The sequence below is a fragment of the Macaca thibetana genome, chromosome 1 (assembly GCF_024542745.1).
Source record: "Macaca thibetana thibetana isolate TM-01 chromosome 1, ASM2454274v1, whole genome shotgun sequence".
Lineage (NCBI taxonomy): Eukaryota > Metazoa > Chordata > Mammalia > Primates > Cercopithecidae > Macaca > Macaca thibetana.
In genome coordinates, this window is record NC_065578.1 from 219,261,492 (window position 1) to 219,281,285 (window position 19,794).

A 19,794-nucleotide genomic window follows, 5' to 3' on the forward strand; every position below is an offset into this window, starting at 1 on the left:
TTTATTTCCTTCTACTAACTTTGAGCTTGGTTTGTTTTTGCTTCTCTAGTTCCTTGAGATGCATTGTTAGGCTGTTTATTTGAAATATTTTTCACTTTTTTGATGTAGGTGTTTATTGCTATAAACTTTCCTCTGTGTATTGCTTTTGCTATATCTTATAGGTTTAGGTATGTTGTGTTTCCATTTTCATTTGTTTTAAGAAATTTTTAAATTTTCCTCTTAATTTGTTCACTGACTCATTCTGCAGTCAGGAGCATGTTGCTTAATTGCTATGTATTTGTATAGTTTTCAAACTACCTTTTCTAATTTGTTTCTAGTTTAGTACATCATGGTAAAAGAAAGAAAAAGATACTTGAATAGCACTGCAGTGAACATGCAAATTCATGCATCTTTGTAATAAAATGATGTATATTCCTTTGGGTATATACCCAGCAATGGGGTTGCTGTGTCAAATAGTGTTTCTGGTTCCAGATCTTTGAGAAATCGCCACACCATCTTTCACAATGGTTGAACTAACTTACATTCCCACCAACAGTGTAAAAGTTTTCTTATTTCTCCACAACCTCACCAGCATCTCTTGTTTCTTGCCTTTTAAATAATTGCCATTCTGACTGGCATGAGATGGTATCTCATTGTGGTTTTTATTTGCATTTCTCTAATGATCAGTGGAATCAACCCAAATGCCCATCAGTGATAGACTGGATAAGGAAAATATGGGTACATATACACCATAAAATACTGTGCAGCCATAAAAAGGAATAAGATCATGTTCTTTGCAGGGACATGGATGGAGCTGGAAGCCATGCTTTTCAGCAAACTAACATAGGGACAGAAAAACCAAGCACCACATGTTCTCATTTATAAGTGAGAGCTGAATAATGAGAACACATGGACACAGGGAGGGGAAGAACACAGCCTGGTACCTGTCGAGGGGTCGAGGGGTGGAAGTAGAGCACTGGGAAAAATAGCTAATACATGCTTGGCTTAATACCTAGGTGATGGGTTGATAGGTGCAGCAAACCACAATGGTACACGACACGTTTACCTATGTAACAAACCTACACATCCTGCACATGTACCCCACAACTTAAAATTAAAATTAAAATTAATTTAAAAAATCCAGTGGGGGAAAAATGGTACTTGATATGATTTAGCTTTTTGAATTTGTTGAGACTTTTGTTGCCAAATATATGATCTGTCATGGAGAATGTTCCAAGTGCTGATCAGGAAAATGTGTGTTCTGCAGCTGTTGAATTTAATGTTCTATAAATGACTATTAGGTCCGTTTGGTCTGGAGTGTAGGTTAACACTAACATTTCTTTGCTGGTTTTCTGTCTGGGTGATCTGTTTATTACTGAAAGTGGGGTATTAAAACCTGTCTATTATTATATTGCAGTCTATCTCTCTATTTAGCTCTATTAGTAGTTGCTTTCTATATTTTGTTGCTCTGGGGCTGAATCCATATATATTTACAATTGTATCCTTTTGCTGTGGTGATTCTTTTGTCCTTACATAATAACTTTCTTTGTCTCTTTTCACAGTTTTGACTTTAAGGCTATTTTATCTCATAGAAGTGTAACTATTCCTGCTCTTTTGTAGTTTCAATTTGCATGATTTTTTATTCATTTTTTCGTTTCAGTCTATGTGTGTTCTTATAGCTGAAATGAGTTTCTTGTAGGCAGCATATAGTTGGCTCTACCTTGGATTCAACTGCTCAATGTCTTTTAAATGAAGAATTTAGTCCATTTACATTCAGTGTTATTATTGATAGCTAAGAATTTACTTTTGCCATTTTGCTACTTGTTTTTTGGTTGTGCTATAACTCCTTTTATCTTTTCCTTCTTTCTTACTGTCTTCATTTGTGATTAGGTGATGTTTTTCCTGATATTATGTTTTAATTATTTGCTTTTTATTTTCAATGTATATATTATGGATTTTTGCTTTGTGGTTACCATGAGGCTTACAAAAATATCTTATAGTTCCAACAAGTTATTATGAACAGATAACAAATGAAAGTTCGTCACAAAAAAAGGAAAAAGGGAAAAATGTTAAAAAAAAATCCTCTGCATTTTAACTCCATCTGCCCATAGTTTGAATTTTTGTTGTTTCAATTTATATAGTTTTGAATTACCTACCTCTTAACAAATTGCCTTAGTTATTATTATTTTGATATATTTGTCCTTTAGTCATAATATTCAACATATGAGAGCTTATTGGATTGCTATTAGATTCTTCATGTTTGAAGAAAAGGTTTTCTAAGTAGGTATTCTCTATTGACAGGTAGATTGCATACCACAGGGATTTGGTGTGCACATTATTTCATCACCAGATAATAAACATAGTACCTGATAGGTAGGTTTTTGATCCTCTGCTTCCTCCTATCCTCTGCCCTCAAGTAGGCCCTGGTATCTGTTGTTCTCTTCTGTGTGTCCATATGTTCTTGTTGTTTAGCTCCCACCTATAAGTAAGAACATGTGATATTAGGTTTTCTGTTCCTGCATTAGTTTACAAAATGGGCTTATAAAAACTATGTTTAAAATGGAGAAAACCTGGCAATAACTTGGGTAATTATTAATATAAACAGTGGAAGAATTCAATGAATTAAGAGTCAGTAAAATATCACACAGTTGTTCAAAATGAAGTTGATGCCTATTTAAAGAAACTGAATGTGGAGGAAAAGTTAAATATTAAATCTGAACTCAGTTGGACATGGACACAAACAATGGTCACCAAGTCCTGGAACAGGTTGCGTGAGCCTCCTGAGGCATTCATCCAGCTCTGTTTTGGAGAAATCTGTTTCCATACATTAGTTATTGAAAACAACAGACAATCCCAAAAACAAGTTGACCTTTTTGTGTTCCTTGAATCCAGTCGTGAAGGGCCCTCATGACTGGGCCCATGCCAAACAACTCGTTACAGAAAGAGCTAGGGTCGCAGACCACCCCAAAGCTTCATGAGACCTCTTCTCATCTGTGCATGGACAGGTGGCCGACTCTGGAGCCCAGGCTGTTTCTTCCCATCTAGTGATGAGTCCTCCACAGTCTGGTGACTGTAGTGGCTGACTCTGGAGCCCAGACTCTTGCTTTCTGGTCTGCTCATGCTTCCTCCATAGTCTGGTGAGTGTAAAAATATAGATATACTTTTTCTTTTTTTTTTTTTTTTTTTTTTTTTTTTGAGACGGAGTCTCGCTCTGTCGCCCAGGCTGGAGTGCAGTGGCCGGATCTCAGCTCACTGCAAGCTCCGCCTCCCGGGTTCGGGCCATTCTCCTGTCTCAGCCTCCTGAGTAGCTGGGACTACAGGCGCCGCCACCTCGCCCGGCTAGTTTTTTGTATTTTTTAGTAGAGACGGGGTTTCACCGTGTTAGCCAGGATGGTCTCGATCTCCTGACCTAGTGATCCGCCCGTCTCAGCCTCCCAAAGTGCTGGGATTACAGGCTTGAGCCACCGTGCCCGGCCAGATACACTTTTTCTTATCCCTTTCCCACTGTGATTTGCTTATTATATCTGTATTGCCATATACTTGGGATAAAGGCTTGTTTACCCTTAAAAGTATTATGTGTGCCTTTTCTTCTACGTCGTGTGTATTTCCTGCACAGAACACTGAATGATGACAATTTTAAAAATTAAATAAATGTATATTCAAATGGGGTTTTAAAAATTTACTTACAAAGACATATAAACAAAATGTAGGGTCCAATACCTTTTTATGAATATAAATATCATACATGTGCAGTGTGTTCACCTATGTGTCTACGTGTGTATGTATATACACATATGTACACATATATATGTATACATACACACACACTATATGCTATAGAGAGATACACAGAAGTGTATAGAGATTATACATAGATATTTTCTCACACACACACACACACACACACATTTCCCTATATTCTTTCTTCCACTTAGCCTTATACTATACATGTGCAGTGTGTTTGCCTATGTGTCTGTGTGTATATGCATACACATATATATATGTATATACACACAATCTATATGCTATATATAGAGAGATACACAGAGAGAAGTGTATAGAGATTATACATAGTTATTCACACACACACACACACACACACGTCTTCCCATATTCTTTCTCCCACTTAGCCTTTGTTCACGATTAAGGTTCATCTGAAACAAATCTCTCAGTAAGAGATAATTGAATTAATTACAACCATACACAAAGTAAGAAGTAATTTGATTGCCTAGTTTATTAATTTAGCCAAACATTTGATAACAATACTTGTAAAAAAGTATAAATGATTAGTTTGAATTATTGAATTGGCTGGCAGATGAAACCATGATAGTTATTCAGATAATCCTAAATAGATACAACATACTTTATCCTTCAAGAAAGTGTTTTGAATTAGGCAAACTTATGTGAAAAGTTGGTATTACCTTGTGTCACTCCAGAAGTTCACATGTAAGTTAACCACCTCTTAGGCCTGGTTAAGAAAAATTTAAAAAATATTAAGTACAGTCAAACCCTGTTTGCTTGTTTTCCCTTCTAAAAGGATTAGGTAGAAATTATGTAAGCATACATTTCTTCTCACCATAAATCAATTTTCTGTCTCCTCCTTACAGATTTGCTAAACTCTGTGTATTTTCTGCCTTTAAAACTTCTATTGCTGTCTACCATTACACACCTCCTTTGCTGTGTTTTTAAAAAATCTTTATGTCAGTTTTATCACTCAGTCACAAACACATGCAGACATGAAGGTTTTTATTTACTTTGTTGTTTGTCCACATTTTCCCACAACATGCACAACATTTTATACATCATGGATGATATTTTTGCATTCATTATACTTTTTTTAATCATAGTGCTAGATTTCTAAATAAGAGAGATCATTTCATTTTGTCAAGTTTCCCAAAACGCATACTAGAATTTAATCCTTATAGAATAGAAACAATTTCAATAAGTCTTCAGGGAATATGAGGGCAAACTGCATAATCCATTAAGTTAGTTTGCATTTTATTCAAATTCTAACTCCATCAGTTACTCTGTAAATAATGTTTCAATGCTTTCTTTTTTTTACATGTCGTATGATTCTATTAAATATTTGTATAACATTCTTAAAATGACAATTATGGAAATAAAGTACAAGTTAGTTGTTGTGGGGGTAGGGAATGGAAGAGGAAAGAGAAGTGGGAGGTAAGGAGGTGTTGTTAAAACGGGCTACACGAGGGATCCTTTGGTGATGGAAAGGTTCTGGTTTTTTTGTGTTGTTTGTTTGTTTGTTTGTTTTTTGAGACAGTGTCTTGCTCCGTTGCCCAGGCTGGAGGGAAGTGGTCTGATTTCTGCTCACTGCAACCTCTGCTTCCTGGGTTCAAGCGATTCTCCTGCCTCAGTCACCGAGTTGCTGGGACTACAGGTGCGCACCACCATGCCCGGCTAATTGTTGTATTTTTAATAGAGATGGGGTTTCACTATGTTGGCCAGGCTGGTCTCAAACTCCTGACCTCAAGTGATCTGCCTGCCTTGGCCTCCCAAAGTGCTGAGATTACAAGTGTGAGCCACTGCACCTGACCTGTTCTGTATCTTTTTTAAAAAAAAAAAATTATTTCTATAGGTTTTTGGGGAACAGGTGGTATTTGGTTACATGAGGAAGTTCTTTAGTAGTAATTTGTGAGATTTTGGTGCACTCATCACCCGAGCAGTATACACTGAACCCAATTTGTAGTCTTTTATCCCTCAACCCCCTTCCTACCCTTTCCTCCTGAGTCCTCAAAGTCCCTGTATCATTCTTTGTATCCTTATGGCTTAGTTCCCACTTATGCTTAGCATGGTGGCCTCCAGCTCCACCATGTTGCAGCAAAGAACATGATCTCATTCTTTTTTACGGCTGCATAGTATTCCGTGGCGTATACGTACCACATTTGCTTTATCCAGTCTCTCATTGATGAGCATTTGAGTTGATTCCATGTCTTTCCTATTGTGACTAGTGCTGCAGTGAACATACACATGCATGAATTCTTCATGTTACTCATTTTCCCTGACTTAGAAACCTAAATTTTAGTGTTTTGATGCCAATTTCCGGCTGGGTTTGGTGGCTTACACCCGTAATCCCAGCACTTTGGGGGGCCAAGGCAGGTGGATTACCTGAGGTAGGGAGTTCGAGATCAGCCTGACCAACATGGAGAAACCCTGTCACTACTAAAAGTACAAAACTAGCCAGGCAAGGTGGTGCAAGCCTATATCCTAGCTACTCGGGAGGCTGAGGCAGGAGAATCACTTGAACCTGGGAGGTGGAGGTTGTGGTGAGCCAAGGTTGTAGCAAGTTGAGTTTGCACCATTGCACTCCAGCCTGGGCAACAAGCGGGAAACTTCATCTAAAAAAAAAATGCCAGTTTCCAAAGATGGTATATCAATGTTAGTCTGGTGCCTTAAAACCAATAGGTAGCAGAATTTCCCTCTGTCCTATATTGGACATATGCTATAATACAAAAATAAAGTTTCATTAAGTCTTAGAAATTTGAGGCTTAAATTTCCATCACAGAATATTGCATTGGATGAATGAAGGATAGTATAGGAGTTAAGCATGAAGGTTGCAGAGCAGTACTCCCAACAGAACTTGCTGCATTGATAAGAATGGTCTGTGTTGGTGTTGTTTCTTATGTGGAACAACATGTGGCAATGGAGCACTTGAAAAGTAGCTAGTTTAATCAAAAAGTGGCACTTTAAATTATAGGTAATTTAATTTTATTTAAATTCAGATATAATTGTCCAATATGGCTAGTAGCCACATACTGTGAACCACAGTTCTATTGTCCAACAATTTGAGTAACAATCACTGCCCCACAATTATTTGCTTTCAAGCCTTGAGGATATTACTTGAATCTTAAGTGACTCCATTTCCACTTCTGTAAAATGTATATGAAATATATTATAAAATTTTTATACTGATTAAATAAATATATGAGTGTGAAAATTACAAAAGGTAAACTTGAGGGAACTCTTTAAAATTTTTTCTATATTGCTGGTGATACTGTTTCTTGAGATGGGTGCTGTGTACATGGATGCCATCAGTTAATGAAAAACTAATTAATTATATTATTAATATATAAATTCTATAGGCTTTTTTATTAGTTTTAAATATTCTTATTTATTTGATCTAGAAGATGACGATGGGAAAACCTTTCTAGACATTAGTTTAGGCAAAGACTTCATGACCAAGAACCCAAAAGCAAATACAACAAAACCAAGAAAATAGATGGGACTTAATTAAGCTAAAAAGGTTCTACACAGCAAAAGAGATAATTAGCAGAGTTAACAGACAATACACAGAGTGGCAGAAAATCTTCACAATCTATACATCCAATAAAGGACTAATATCCAGAATCTACAATGAATTCAAACAAAAAGCAAGAAAAAACAATCCCATCAAAAAGTGCGCTAAGGACATGAATAGGCAGTTCTCAAGAAAGAATATACAAATAGCCAAAGAACATGAAAAAATTCTTAACACCACTAATTACCAGGGAAATGCAAATAAAAACCACAATGTGTTACCACCTTACTCCTTCAAGAATAGCCATAATAAAAAAATCAAAAAGTAATAGATATAGGCATGGATGCAGGGAAAAGGGAACACTTCTACACTGCTGATGGGAATGTAAACTAGTACAACCACTGTGGAAAACAGTGTGGAGATTCCTTAAAGAACTGAAAGTAGATCTACCATTTGATCCAGCAATCCCACTACTGGGTATCTACCCAGAGGAAAAGAAGTCATTATATGAAAAAGACACTTGGACACACATGTTTATAGCAACCCAATACACAATTGCAAAAATGTGGAACCAGCCCAAATGCCCATCAATCAATGAATAGATAAAGAAACTGTGGCATATATGTACAAAGAAATACTACTCAGCTATAAAAAGGAGTGAATAAATGGCATTCGCAGCAACCTGGATGGGAATGGAGACTATTATTCCAAGTGAAGTAACTCAAGAATGGAAAATCAATGCTTTCTTGATGTTTCAACCCCTTAATTTTTTAATACACAATTCAGGAAATAATAAATATTTCAAAGATAATATAAGCAATCACTTTCTTGTATTATATGGGTTAATACCTAACATACATTAACAGCAATTATTATAAGTGCTTTGGATATTAGTTGTCGTTATAATCAGAAACACATAAAGCAAAATCCTTATTTCTTTTTCACTACCTATTTTCTATTAAAATCACTGTAACCCAAATATAGCTTTAAATGTGTTAAGAAGTATATATAAATAATGTATTTTTATCCTTGAATTTGCTTAGGTCATCAGAAATCTAGACACCTGACAGATATGATATAGATTTGATCATACGTGTTTATTCTGTTCTACATCTGTGGTCATGGGGCCTAAAGTAAAAGCAGATCAAATTCTATTAAAGTTTTCATCCTCAAAACTGACAAGTATGGTATACTTATTATTGTTTAAAAGATAGGCTTGTGATTGGGGTTTCTTTTGTTTTGTTTTGCTCTCAAATCTTTACTCTGGGACTTCATTCTGTCTTCTTGCCAAGTTATAGCCCTTGAGTGAGTCAAACCGCTCTTGTTACAATAAAACCTTGGGGAATAAATCTCAAATGACCAACACTGAGGAAAACAATATTATAATTCTTGCTCTTATTCCTGGAAAAACAGTGCTGTGGAAATTTTGTATGGACTTTACTAACTGCAGAGTTGATGAGGCACCCGAGAGTCAGCAAGAAAGAGAAAGACGTCACGCATGAAATTTAGGTGAGATTTATTTTACTGAGAACATAAAATGATTGTACAAAGACCCTGTAACCAATTCAATTAAATAGATATAAATTCTAGTAAATTAGGTGAGCAATATAAGTCAATCACAGTTTACTGATGAACTTCAATTAATCTATGAAAATGGCAGACCTCAATTAAAACAGTATTGGCAGCACTTTGGCAGGCCGAGGCCGAGGAGTTCGAGACCAGCCTGGCCAACATGATAAAATGCCATCTCTACTAAAAGTACAAAAATTAGTCAGTGTGATGGTAGGTGCCTTTAATCCCTGCTACTCAGGAGGCAGAAGCAGGAGAATCACTTGAGCCAAGGAGGCAGAGGTTGCAGTGAGCCAAGATCGTACCACTGCACTCCAGCCTGGGTGACAGAGTGAGACCCCATCTCAAAACAAAACAAAACAAGACAAAACAAATAGCATTGGTCAATAATAGACTCAATAATAATATTAATACTGACTTAGATTGTATTTATTATGCTAAAAACAATAATGACAATATGTGCCTTGCACTTACATTGTACAAAACATAATATTATTAACAACGGAAATACTTACATTGTGCTTATTTACCAAGAGATCTCCAAAGTACTTTCATCTGTGAAGTGCTTTATCCCTCACAATGAAGCACATGCTCTTAATACTTACATTTGATAGGTCAGACTAATAAAAGATAAAAAGAATGAGGCATTTGTCCAAGCGAGTACAAGTGTTTGAACCCAGGGCTGCTGGCCTCAGAGTTCTTGATGTTAACCACTGTACTCCCCAGAGTTCTTGATGTTAACCATTGTACTCCATTGACATTTTGTAGTATAGTGCCCATATCACTGTGTTTCTTTCACATGAGTAAAATGTATTTCTACATCATCATGTATCATGGTTATTTAAAAGTACGTAGATCAATATTTAGATCTTTTAAGTTGAGGATCACTGATACAAATTTAAAATACAAGTGTATCATAAAAATAATAATGCTTTGATTTCATTTTGTAAGCGTAAAAAAACAAAATTTAAAAGTATGAACAGTTTATTCCGGTCTCTAATAAATAGGCAGAGTGGTGTGGGTTCTGGAGCCAAATGTTCTGGGTTCACATTGTGACTTCCCTGTTTATTAGTAGTATGAACTTGGATAAAGCCTCTGACTTTCTCAATCTTGTTTTTCCTCTCTGTACAATGAAAGTAATTATAGGGAAACCTCATATGGTTTTCAGAAGAATCAAATGACCCAACGTTTTTATAATGGTTAGGCCCCTGCCTCGCATGGGAAATCTACTCAATCCATCTCACTACCGAACATCACAAAGCACATTGCTCAACTCTTTTATTGGGCTATTGGCAGATTAGGAGCTAGAAATGCATTTCCAGATTTAGAGTTCAGGGAACACTCTAATATTACATTGATTTTTCACACCATTATATCCTCAAATATTCTTTCATTTATAAGTTGGTATTTGCTGATAGTATTAATCCAAAGAAACACCGAAGTATTGTGACATCATGGTTAATGTTTCATTAGATTTTCCACCTTATCTCCACAGATATAACAAACAGATAGAGTAAGATATAATACAATGAAAAAAATTAATAGTATTAACAATGAATGAATCTTGGCAATCAGCTATTTCAAGGCTTCTGTCTCAAAAGATTTTATGCATATATTTCTCATCACAAAACTCATTATTGACCTAATCAGAATTATACACCATGCTTGATGACTTGCATTCTGCTACCTCTTAAGATAGTGGCATTCTAGTGAGTACACTGAATGTTTTGCACCAAGGGATAATGATCCAGCAAAAAATCTGAAACACATTAGCACACAGCATTGCCAGAGACACTGATCTTGACATGAGGGCTTGGATTAAAACAATGGCAAGTCAATGAGAGGGCAAGAGATTAGGCCCTGGAGTAAGGCAGAAAAACTCAGTTATTTTCTAGAGGGAAAACCTGGCACATTTCTTAATTTCCCTTGAAGAACTTACTAATATTAGCATGTGCTTGGGGCTTGGAGCTTCTGTGAGCATTAAATAAAATAAAGATCATTTAAATTTTTTAGATTGATTAGCCTATAGCAATTGTCCAATAAATGTTAGCTTTTTATCTCAGAATTAAATTTGTGCTATTTTATTTTCTATGTCAGTTTATTAGATTGGTGCAAAAGTAATTGTGGTTTTTGCCAATGTAATATTAGTTAATAATTGCCACAAATATTACAGTGCAACCACGAATACTCATATCAAAGCACCCAAAACTGGGACCATCGATTAAATGAATGTTAAGTCCTCCAGTGTTCACAAAAAAGGAAAAATCAGGTACATAATTTTTCTGTGGTTGTTGCTGATATTTCCTTTCTTTTGTGAGATTCTGTTGCACTGGCTTTTCTAGGAAAATGAATGGCCTTTGGTGAGACGAGAACACGCATTGTTTCTCTGGGAGTCATTTGGTTTATACTACTCTAAAATTTTCCTCCCTCTAAGATAAAATAATACTATCTACACCATGTTTATTGGATCTCAAAAGTGCAGCAGCATGCACTTATGACCATAAACTGTAACTACTGTTTAGCATAAAAATGACTTGTTTTGCTTCTCCTTAAACATGGAATGGCTTTGTGATTTGTTTGTTTCTACTTAGACTTTACTTTAGATCTTGGAATCTAGACTTCCAACAACATAAACTCTAATACTCAAAGTAAGGAATTGTGTTATACTTTGCCCATTATGAAAAGCATGTGAAATCAGTTCCACTCATGAAATCAATTCCATTCATTGAGGAATCATTTATTCATTCACTCAATACATTTATTTGAGTCTTGAATCTCAGCCAAGTGTTATTCTATTTGCTCAAGTTTGATTGGTGAAGTAAACAGCACAATCTTCTCTTGGAGCCTGGAACTTACATAGAAACAATGTGCTCCCATATTTAGTTGGGCTAAATTATCAGAACACAAGGAAAGTCAAAAAATCATAGAAGTATGATTATAGCTTCATGAAATCCCAAAGATCTGGAGAATTGAAAGTTGTAATGAATTTTTAAAAAAAGTTTTTGATACCTTCTCACCAAGAAAGTAAATTAATTGAGAGTTATTGAATTAATGGTACAAATTTTATGAACCATGGTACATAAGAAGAGAGAACAAATTCATCTCCATTTTGCATGTATTCTGAATAAAAATGTCCATTTACTCTGTCTTTGAATCTTCCCAGGGTATGTTTATTTCCATTTTGTATAGAGTAAGAAACAGTATCAGGAAATTTCCAAATGACAAATTACCACACACATGCAAACACACACACATATACATGCACACATACAAACACATGCATTGCTCTATCCCATGCTTCCTGTTCCACAGATGCAAGTCACACCCCACAGTGGAATTCCAACTTATTATAGTTCAAGTAGTCCTAAGGTAAACTGCCTAAATATATTACTGTTTTGTATATAATATTTAATAAATAATGGAATGTACGAGAGAGAGAGCTATTACAGGTAAAAAGAAATAAAAATAGGTTGATAATCACTGATTTAGAAAGAGGCCACATCAGTGGTTACAATAAAAAGGTCTAATTTGTATCACAAACCTAGCACATATAGATTTCTTTCACCTTATAATATAACCAAAATTTCATAAATCTATTCAAAATATATCAAACAGATAGTATGGTAGGATAAAAAGTGCCCTTCCAAGATGTCCATCTGGTAAATTATGAAGCCTGTGGATATATTACCTTACATGGTAAAAGGAAATTTACAGATGTGAATATTAAAAATGTTGAGACGAGATACCATCCTGGTTTATCTGGAAGGTCCCAATGTCATCACTAAGTTCCTTCTAAGAGGGAAGTAGGATGGTTGGGTACAGGAGATGTAAGACCAGAAGCAGAGGTTGGAGAGAAGATGCTGTGCTACTGTCTTAAAAGCAGAAAAAGGGGCCATGGACCATTGAAAAAAGGTGGACTTTAGAAGCTGGCAAAGGAAAGCAAACACATTCTTCTCTAGAGCCTGCAAAAGAAACATGGGCATGCTAACACATTATAGGTCTTTAAAACTTACTCTCCACTTTTGTCCTCTGGAACTGTAAATTAAATAATTCCTATTGCTTAAAGCCATTAAATCTAAGATAGTTTGTTTTAGTAGTACCAGGAAACTGATAGAAATGTGACCAAAAATTCTTAGTTAATTGATTTTACACACATCATCAACTCCACTTGCCAGCATCTCCCTCAGGCCAGATTAACAATTCTTGAAAAGAAAAACTAAATAGTTAAGTCTCAGGTGTCATCATGTTTTTCTGCTCTGATTTTGAGACCTCTTTAAATTAAAAAAAAAAAAAGCTAATGATGTGGAGTAAAAAAAAAATTACTCATAACACCTGAGTATTTTGAGATTAGAGTTGAATTATATGGCACCATATTTATAGATGCAGACTATTTCTACATAAATGATTATTTCCCATTTCTTTCTCTTACAGCTGAACTTTTCTCTTTACGTGAAATACAAAACATAGTAGACCAAGACATTATTGCATTAAATAATTTTTGCCTTGGCTTACAAGTGTTTTCCTTCTTCTTCCTCCTCCTCTCCCATCTCTCTCTCTCTTTTTCTCTTTCTCTCTCCCTCCCTCTCTCTCTCATTCTCTTTCTCTCTGCAGTTACACAATGGTGAATTTTACACATGTCTCAGAGTTTGTTCTACTTGGATTCCAAGGGGGTCCCGGAATGCAGGCAATGCTATTTCTGATTTTTCTGATCCTCTATGGCATGGCTGTGGTGGGAAACCTTGGCATGATTGTAATTATCTGGGTAGATGCACACCTCCACACCCCAATGTATGCCTTCCTGCAAAGCCTTTCATTGTTGGACATCTGCTATTCTTCCACAATTGCACCCAGGGCTTTGGTGAACTCCGTGCAAGAGGACCACACAGTTTCCTTTGGCGGGTGTGCTGCTCAGTTCTTTTTCCTGTCTCTCTTTGGTACCACGGAGGCTTTCCTCCTGGCTGCCATGGCCTATGACCGCTTCACCGCCATCTGCAACCCTCTTCTGTACTCTGTGAGCATGTCTCACCGGGTCTGTGTGTTGTTAGTATCAGGGTCCTACTTGTGGGGTGTAGTCAATGCTGTTGCTCAAACAACCATGACCTTCAGGTTGCCTTTCTGTGGGTCCAATGAGATCAACGACTTTTTCTGTGATGTCCCCCCACTCTTGTCCCTCTCATGTTCGGATACGTTTATAAACCAACTGGTTCTTCTTGGTTTATGTGGCTCCATTATTGTCAGTACCTTCTTGATTGTCCTGGTCTCATACATTTGCATCATCTCAACAATTCTGAGGATCCCGACCACGCAGGGACGCCAGAAAGCCTTCTCCACGTGCACCTCCCACCTGACAGGAGTGTGCTTGTTTTTTGGTACCGTTTTCTTCATGTATGCACAACCCAGTGCCATCATCTTCATGGAGCAAAGTAAAATAGTGTCCGTATTCTACACTATCGTCATCCCCATGCTGAATCCCCTGATCTACAGCCTGAGGAACAAAGAGGTCAAGCAGGCTGTGAGACGGAGCATGCGGAAGCTGTCTTTGTGATCTCCATGCATCTCCTTAGTCATCCCGGACCTCACGCCAAAGCACTGCTGCCCATGGAGGTTATGTCTTGGAATATGGCATTCCAGGGCTTCTTAATTTCTTTCTTGAAGTCTGTGATCCAGAAGACCAGGGGTATTTTAATTGTCTTTATATGTTTAATGATAAACAAAATCAAGGCTTATGAGGAATAAAATGCAGACTGGCGGAAAAGGTGACTGAATAGACGGATATACATGGCTTTTTTGTCTCACATATTACATAGCATCTTGGTCTGACTCCATCAGAAAACAATTATGTAAAAATTGTATAGTTTATTTAGAAAATAAATAAAATGCTTATCTTGGATGTAGCTTGCCAAGTACAAATATGGATCCTACACAAAGGAAAAGAAAAATAAAATGCTTTAATATTTTACCTAAAACATTTAGAAATATATAAATTAGTAATTAGTATTTTTCATGTTAAAAATATATAACAAATTAGAAAAATATTATTAAATTCTATTTTAAATAGCTTTTATGGAGGTATAATTGACACACAAGAAATTCACATAAAGTGTATAATTTGTTATGTTTTGACTTATGTAAACACTGGTGCGACCATTCCCACAATCAAGATAATGAACATATTATTATGCCAAGTCACACCAAATGGTTCCTTAGTTCTTTCCTAATGCTTCCCTCACTTCAGCCATGAAACAACCCTCCTCCCAGGAAATAACTGGTCTGTTTTCTACCACTATAGATTAGTGCACATTTCACCTAAATTGAATCATAAGCCATGTAATCTTCTGGGGGGTGGGGGGGAATTAGACTTGGAAGGGGTGTAGCTTATTTTACTCAGCACAATTAGTCTGAGATTTATACAACTTGTTTCATACCTCAGTTGTTTGTCATGTTTATTACTGGAAAATATTCCATTGTGAGAATATACTACAATTTGTTTATCGATTTACTTGTTCATAAACATTTGAGCTGTTTCTAGTTTTAGGCTGTTACAAATACAGTTGCTGGGCCGAGAACGGTGGCTCATGTCTGTAACCCCAGGCATGATGGAAAGGAAAATCTGTAGAAGTAAATACAGAAATAACTATCATGACATCTTTCTGCTTTTATCCAATATTAACTTATTAAGCATCTTCTGGACACGCTATTTGAGGAGAAGCACGAATGAATAAAACTCATATTTCACTTTAAGAATATCACAGTACAGTTGGAGAATTTACTTTCATAAACACAACATCTCAAGATTTACACTTGGAAGTCATCACAGTAAAATCAGAGTAATAAACATACATTGAAACATTAATGCCTCAAGGTCTTAACTGCCTGGATGCAGACACAATATTTTAATTATGAAAATTTCACTTTTGATAGAGGAATGAAAAACATGGACACTCTAAAAAAAGTAACAATTAATGAATGAATTTATTTAATTAAGAGTTTGAGCAAATATAATTTTCTAAGCCCTAAACTGTTGCGATACCAAATTGAATAAACTTTTTTCCTCAGAAAGCTCAAGTATAGTAAATCATTGTTAGAAATGTAGTGTTATTAGTGCTGACATAGGATAAGTTTATATGTATAGTACCATGCAAATTCAAACTGTGTTCAAGTATTGAGAACAGGGGTCAAGGTGGCTTCACAGAAGAGATGGCACCTCTGTCATAGTTTATTAACATCTGTATGTTCCCACTCCTTACGGATTTCTTTATCTTTTTAAGGGTTCAAAGTCTAGTAACTCTCATTCCTCACATAGCATTTTAGAGATTAAAAGCTTCCAATTACCTTGAATATAAAAATATGTGCTTCTGCCATCATAGACATGTAATGCTTAATGCTTTCTTGTACTGAAACCAATTCAAAGAAATACAAGAGAAGAAAAAAAGAGAAAAACAGAGAGAGTGAAATTTCAGCTTCCACTGAGCAAGTGAGATTCTAAAAAGATGGAATCTTTGAGTCTCAAGCTAGGGCTCAATATTCTCAAACATAGTTAGGTAGTTGGTACATCCTTTTCTTCTTGGATAGGATATATTAATACGATGTGTTTATCCTGACTTATCCACGAAGGAAGAATTAACAAGTAAGATGGGGGTGCTTGTATTAACTTACCGGACTTAGTAGACCAGCTATGAGATGTGAGTGCTGTTGCCCACTACAGAATCATAATTAGCATTTCTCTGACACAGGCGATCAAGTTTTACATTCTGAATTAATCATTTGGGTGTCCTCTTTTGTGAAGTGATTGTTTAAACCATTTGCCCATTTTGGCTGGATTGACAGTCTTTTCCACTTTTTTAAACATATACTTTATATATGCTGGATATAGGTTTGTTTCCGAGATGTATACATGACAAATATCTTCTTACAGTTTTGTGTCATGCTTTTTCAAAATTCTTTCAATAAAATTATTAATTCTTCTGATGAATTCTGATAAGTTTAAGAAGTTATTAAATTTAAAGCAATGCTTATTTCTTGATTTATTCCTTTTATCTATTTTATTATCCCAGTACATGTAACTTACAATCATGATTTGGCTTACTACAATTAAAAAGAATTTCAAAAAAAAGTATTCACACTTTTTTTTCTTTACAAATATCTTGTTTGTCTGGCCAATTAATATTCTACAGACACATAATATTTGCTTCTTGGTCTCATAAACCTCATCAATACCATTGACTGGTATTGTCATGCAAATTTTGGATAACTGATAATAGCTTTATGACATTGAAAAATTCTATTCATGAACACAGTATATAATCCTATTTAATTATGTTTGTTCATTGTTCATTATATTTTTCACATGTTTATATATTCTGCCAACAAATAATATTTTTGATGCATTATCAAATGGGATATTGAAAAACATATCTCGGCCGGGCGCGGTGGCTCACGCCTGTAATCCCAGCACTTTGGGAGGCCGAGGCGGGCGGATCACAAGGTCAGGAGATCGAGACCATCCTGGCTAACACTGTGAAACCCCGTCTCTACTAAAAATGCAAAAAATTAGCCGGGCGAGGCGGCGGGCGCCTGTAGTCCCAGCTACTCGGGAGGCTGAGGCAGGAGAATGGCGTGAACCCGGGAGGCGGAGCTTGCAGTGAGCTGAGATCGCGCCACTGCACTCCAGCCTGGGCGACTAAGCGAGACTCTGTCTCAAAAAAAAAAAAAAAAAAAGAAAAAAAAAAGAAAAACATATCTCAAAGTTGATAGTGGTATATGAACTTGCATGGCTTTCATGTATTTATCTCAAGGATTCTCACTAACTTTCTAACTTCTCTTAATATCTAAAATCGATATTCATAAATTATTATAATTATTGATGACAATAACCCAAGTCTACTAAATCATAATAGAAGAAATTCTTCTTAGCCATCTTATTTTAGTTCAATGTAATTAATATTGATCTATTAACTAGATGGAAGAGAAAATTTATTTCACCCTAGTGTCCAGGGGTGACTTTTTTCTTGAATGGTACTTTGTTGAATATTTTTCTAAGTGAGATAATTTTAGCATTTTATCATGTGTTATTGTGTTGATCTGTTATAATAGGTTTCATTACACTGATGCAAATTTGCACTACTGGAGTAATTCGAATGTGGTCATGATTGTTTATTGATGTACTGTTTTATTTGTTATACTGAAACCTATGTCTCCTGTAAGGATTGGCTTGTCACTCTTTTTCTTCTAATGCCATTGTGTGGTTTTGGTGTGAAGCTACATCTAAATATCTAAAATAGGTCAGATCATATTTCTACTTTCCCCTCAAGACTTTGCATGCGTTAAAAACACATATATTGCTTAAATATTGAGTACAATTCACCTTTGCAAGTACTCATGCTGGAGTTTTTGTTCTTTTTTAAAAAAATTGATTTAGAGCATGCAAGTGCAGTTTTGTTACACCGATATATTGCATAGTGGTAAAGTCTGAGTTTTTATAACTTACCTATCACTCAAATAATGAACACTATGCCCAATAGGTAACTTTCCAATCCCCTCTTCCACACCAACTTCCCCACTTTTGGAGTCTCCAATGTCTATTATTCTCTTCTGTATGCTGGATATTTTCTTTATGGAAATATTTTCTCATCCCTGATTCAGTTTCTATAGTATTGTAGGATAATTTGGGTTTTACATTTCTTCCTGAATCAGTTCCATACAATTTAACTCATTTAAAAATATTTTCATACCAGGCATGATGGTGAGTGTCTGTAATGCCAGCTACTTAAGAGGCTGAGCCCTTGAGTTCACTTGAATTCGGGGGTTTAGGCTGTAGTGCGCCATGATCACTCCTGTGAAAAGCCACTTTGCACTGTAGCCTGGGCAACATAGCAACAACTATGTTGCTAAAAAAATAAAAATGAGCCAACAAAACTGTTTAAAAGTATTTCTATTTCATATAAGTCTGCTATTCACTAATATATAATAATAGTTTCAGAATGTTTTAATCTTTTAAAAATGTATGTGACATTATAATTTTGTGACATGACATTATGTAGATAATAATATATAAATTATATTATTATAAATATAATTTATATCATTAATAAATATAAGTTACACATATAATTTTCAAATATTTTCTCCCATTCATCATGGATTGTCTTTTTGATAGTGTACTTTTATTATGGTAGGAAAATGATGTGGCATTAAATTAACCATCTGAACCATTTTTAAGAGTACAGTACAGTAATGTTAAGTATATTTGTATCATTGAACAACAGATCTCTGGAAAGTTTTCATCTTGCAACACTGAAACTCTACCCATCAAACACCGATTTCCTGACTCTCATCCCCCCAGAACTTGGTAACCACCTTTCCACTTCCTATTTCTGTGATCTTGACTACTCTGGATACTTCATGTAAAGGGAATTACACAGTATTTGGCCTTTTGTGTTGTAGCTGGCTTATTTTGTTTAGTATAAAGTTTTTGAGCTTCCTCTATGTTGTAATATGTGACACGATTTCCTTCTCTCCCTCTCTTGTTCTTATCCTCTTTCTCACTTACTTGCTCTCATTCTCTCACTGTAGGACTGAAGGGTACAATACTTACTCAAAACACTACAATGTACTAAAATGTTCCTAACAACATTCCTAAAATTTCCAGATTCACTGAAAATATATAAAGATACAACAAGATGATACAACATTTCCCTGTCAAATTTCCCTGTCAATAAGAAAGACGAACAAGAAACAACAGATGATAACTTAGCCAACTGTGGTACACCTGCATTATAATGTGGCCAGTTGTTCAGTCTGCAATAAATCTTCATTGTCTTATGGCATAGTCTTGATAGTTCCATAGTTTTGGGTCTATCACTTGCAGTACATTGATTTTAGGGATCAAATTTTGAATGGTTTGGTCACAACTGGCAAAAAATCCTTAGGAGTAGGGCACTCAGGGAGAATTTTGAGGGCTGAGAATTCTGTGAGAGTTTCCTCAAGCAAAA

The 19,794-nt window shown here is 35.7% G+C and overlaps 1 protein-coding gene across 1 annotated transcript; it reads left to right on the plus strand.

The window, feature by feature from the left end:
• The first annotated feature begins 13,171 nt into the window (after positions 1-13,171).
• Positions 13,172-14,721, plus strand: LOC126943559 (olfactory receptor 1020-like). Its single transcript, XM_050772434.1, has one exon. The coding sequence runs from the start codon at positions 13,422-13,424 to the stop codon at positions 14,346-14,348; it is 927 nt and encodes a 308-aa protein (XP_050628391.1). The 5' UTR covers positions 13,172-13,421; the 3' UTR covers positions 14,349-14,721.
• The last annotated feature ends 5,073 nt before the right edge of the window (positions 14,722-19,794 follow it).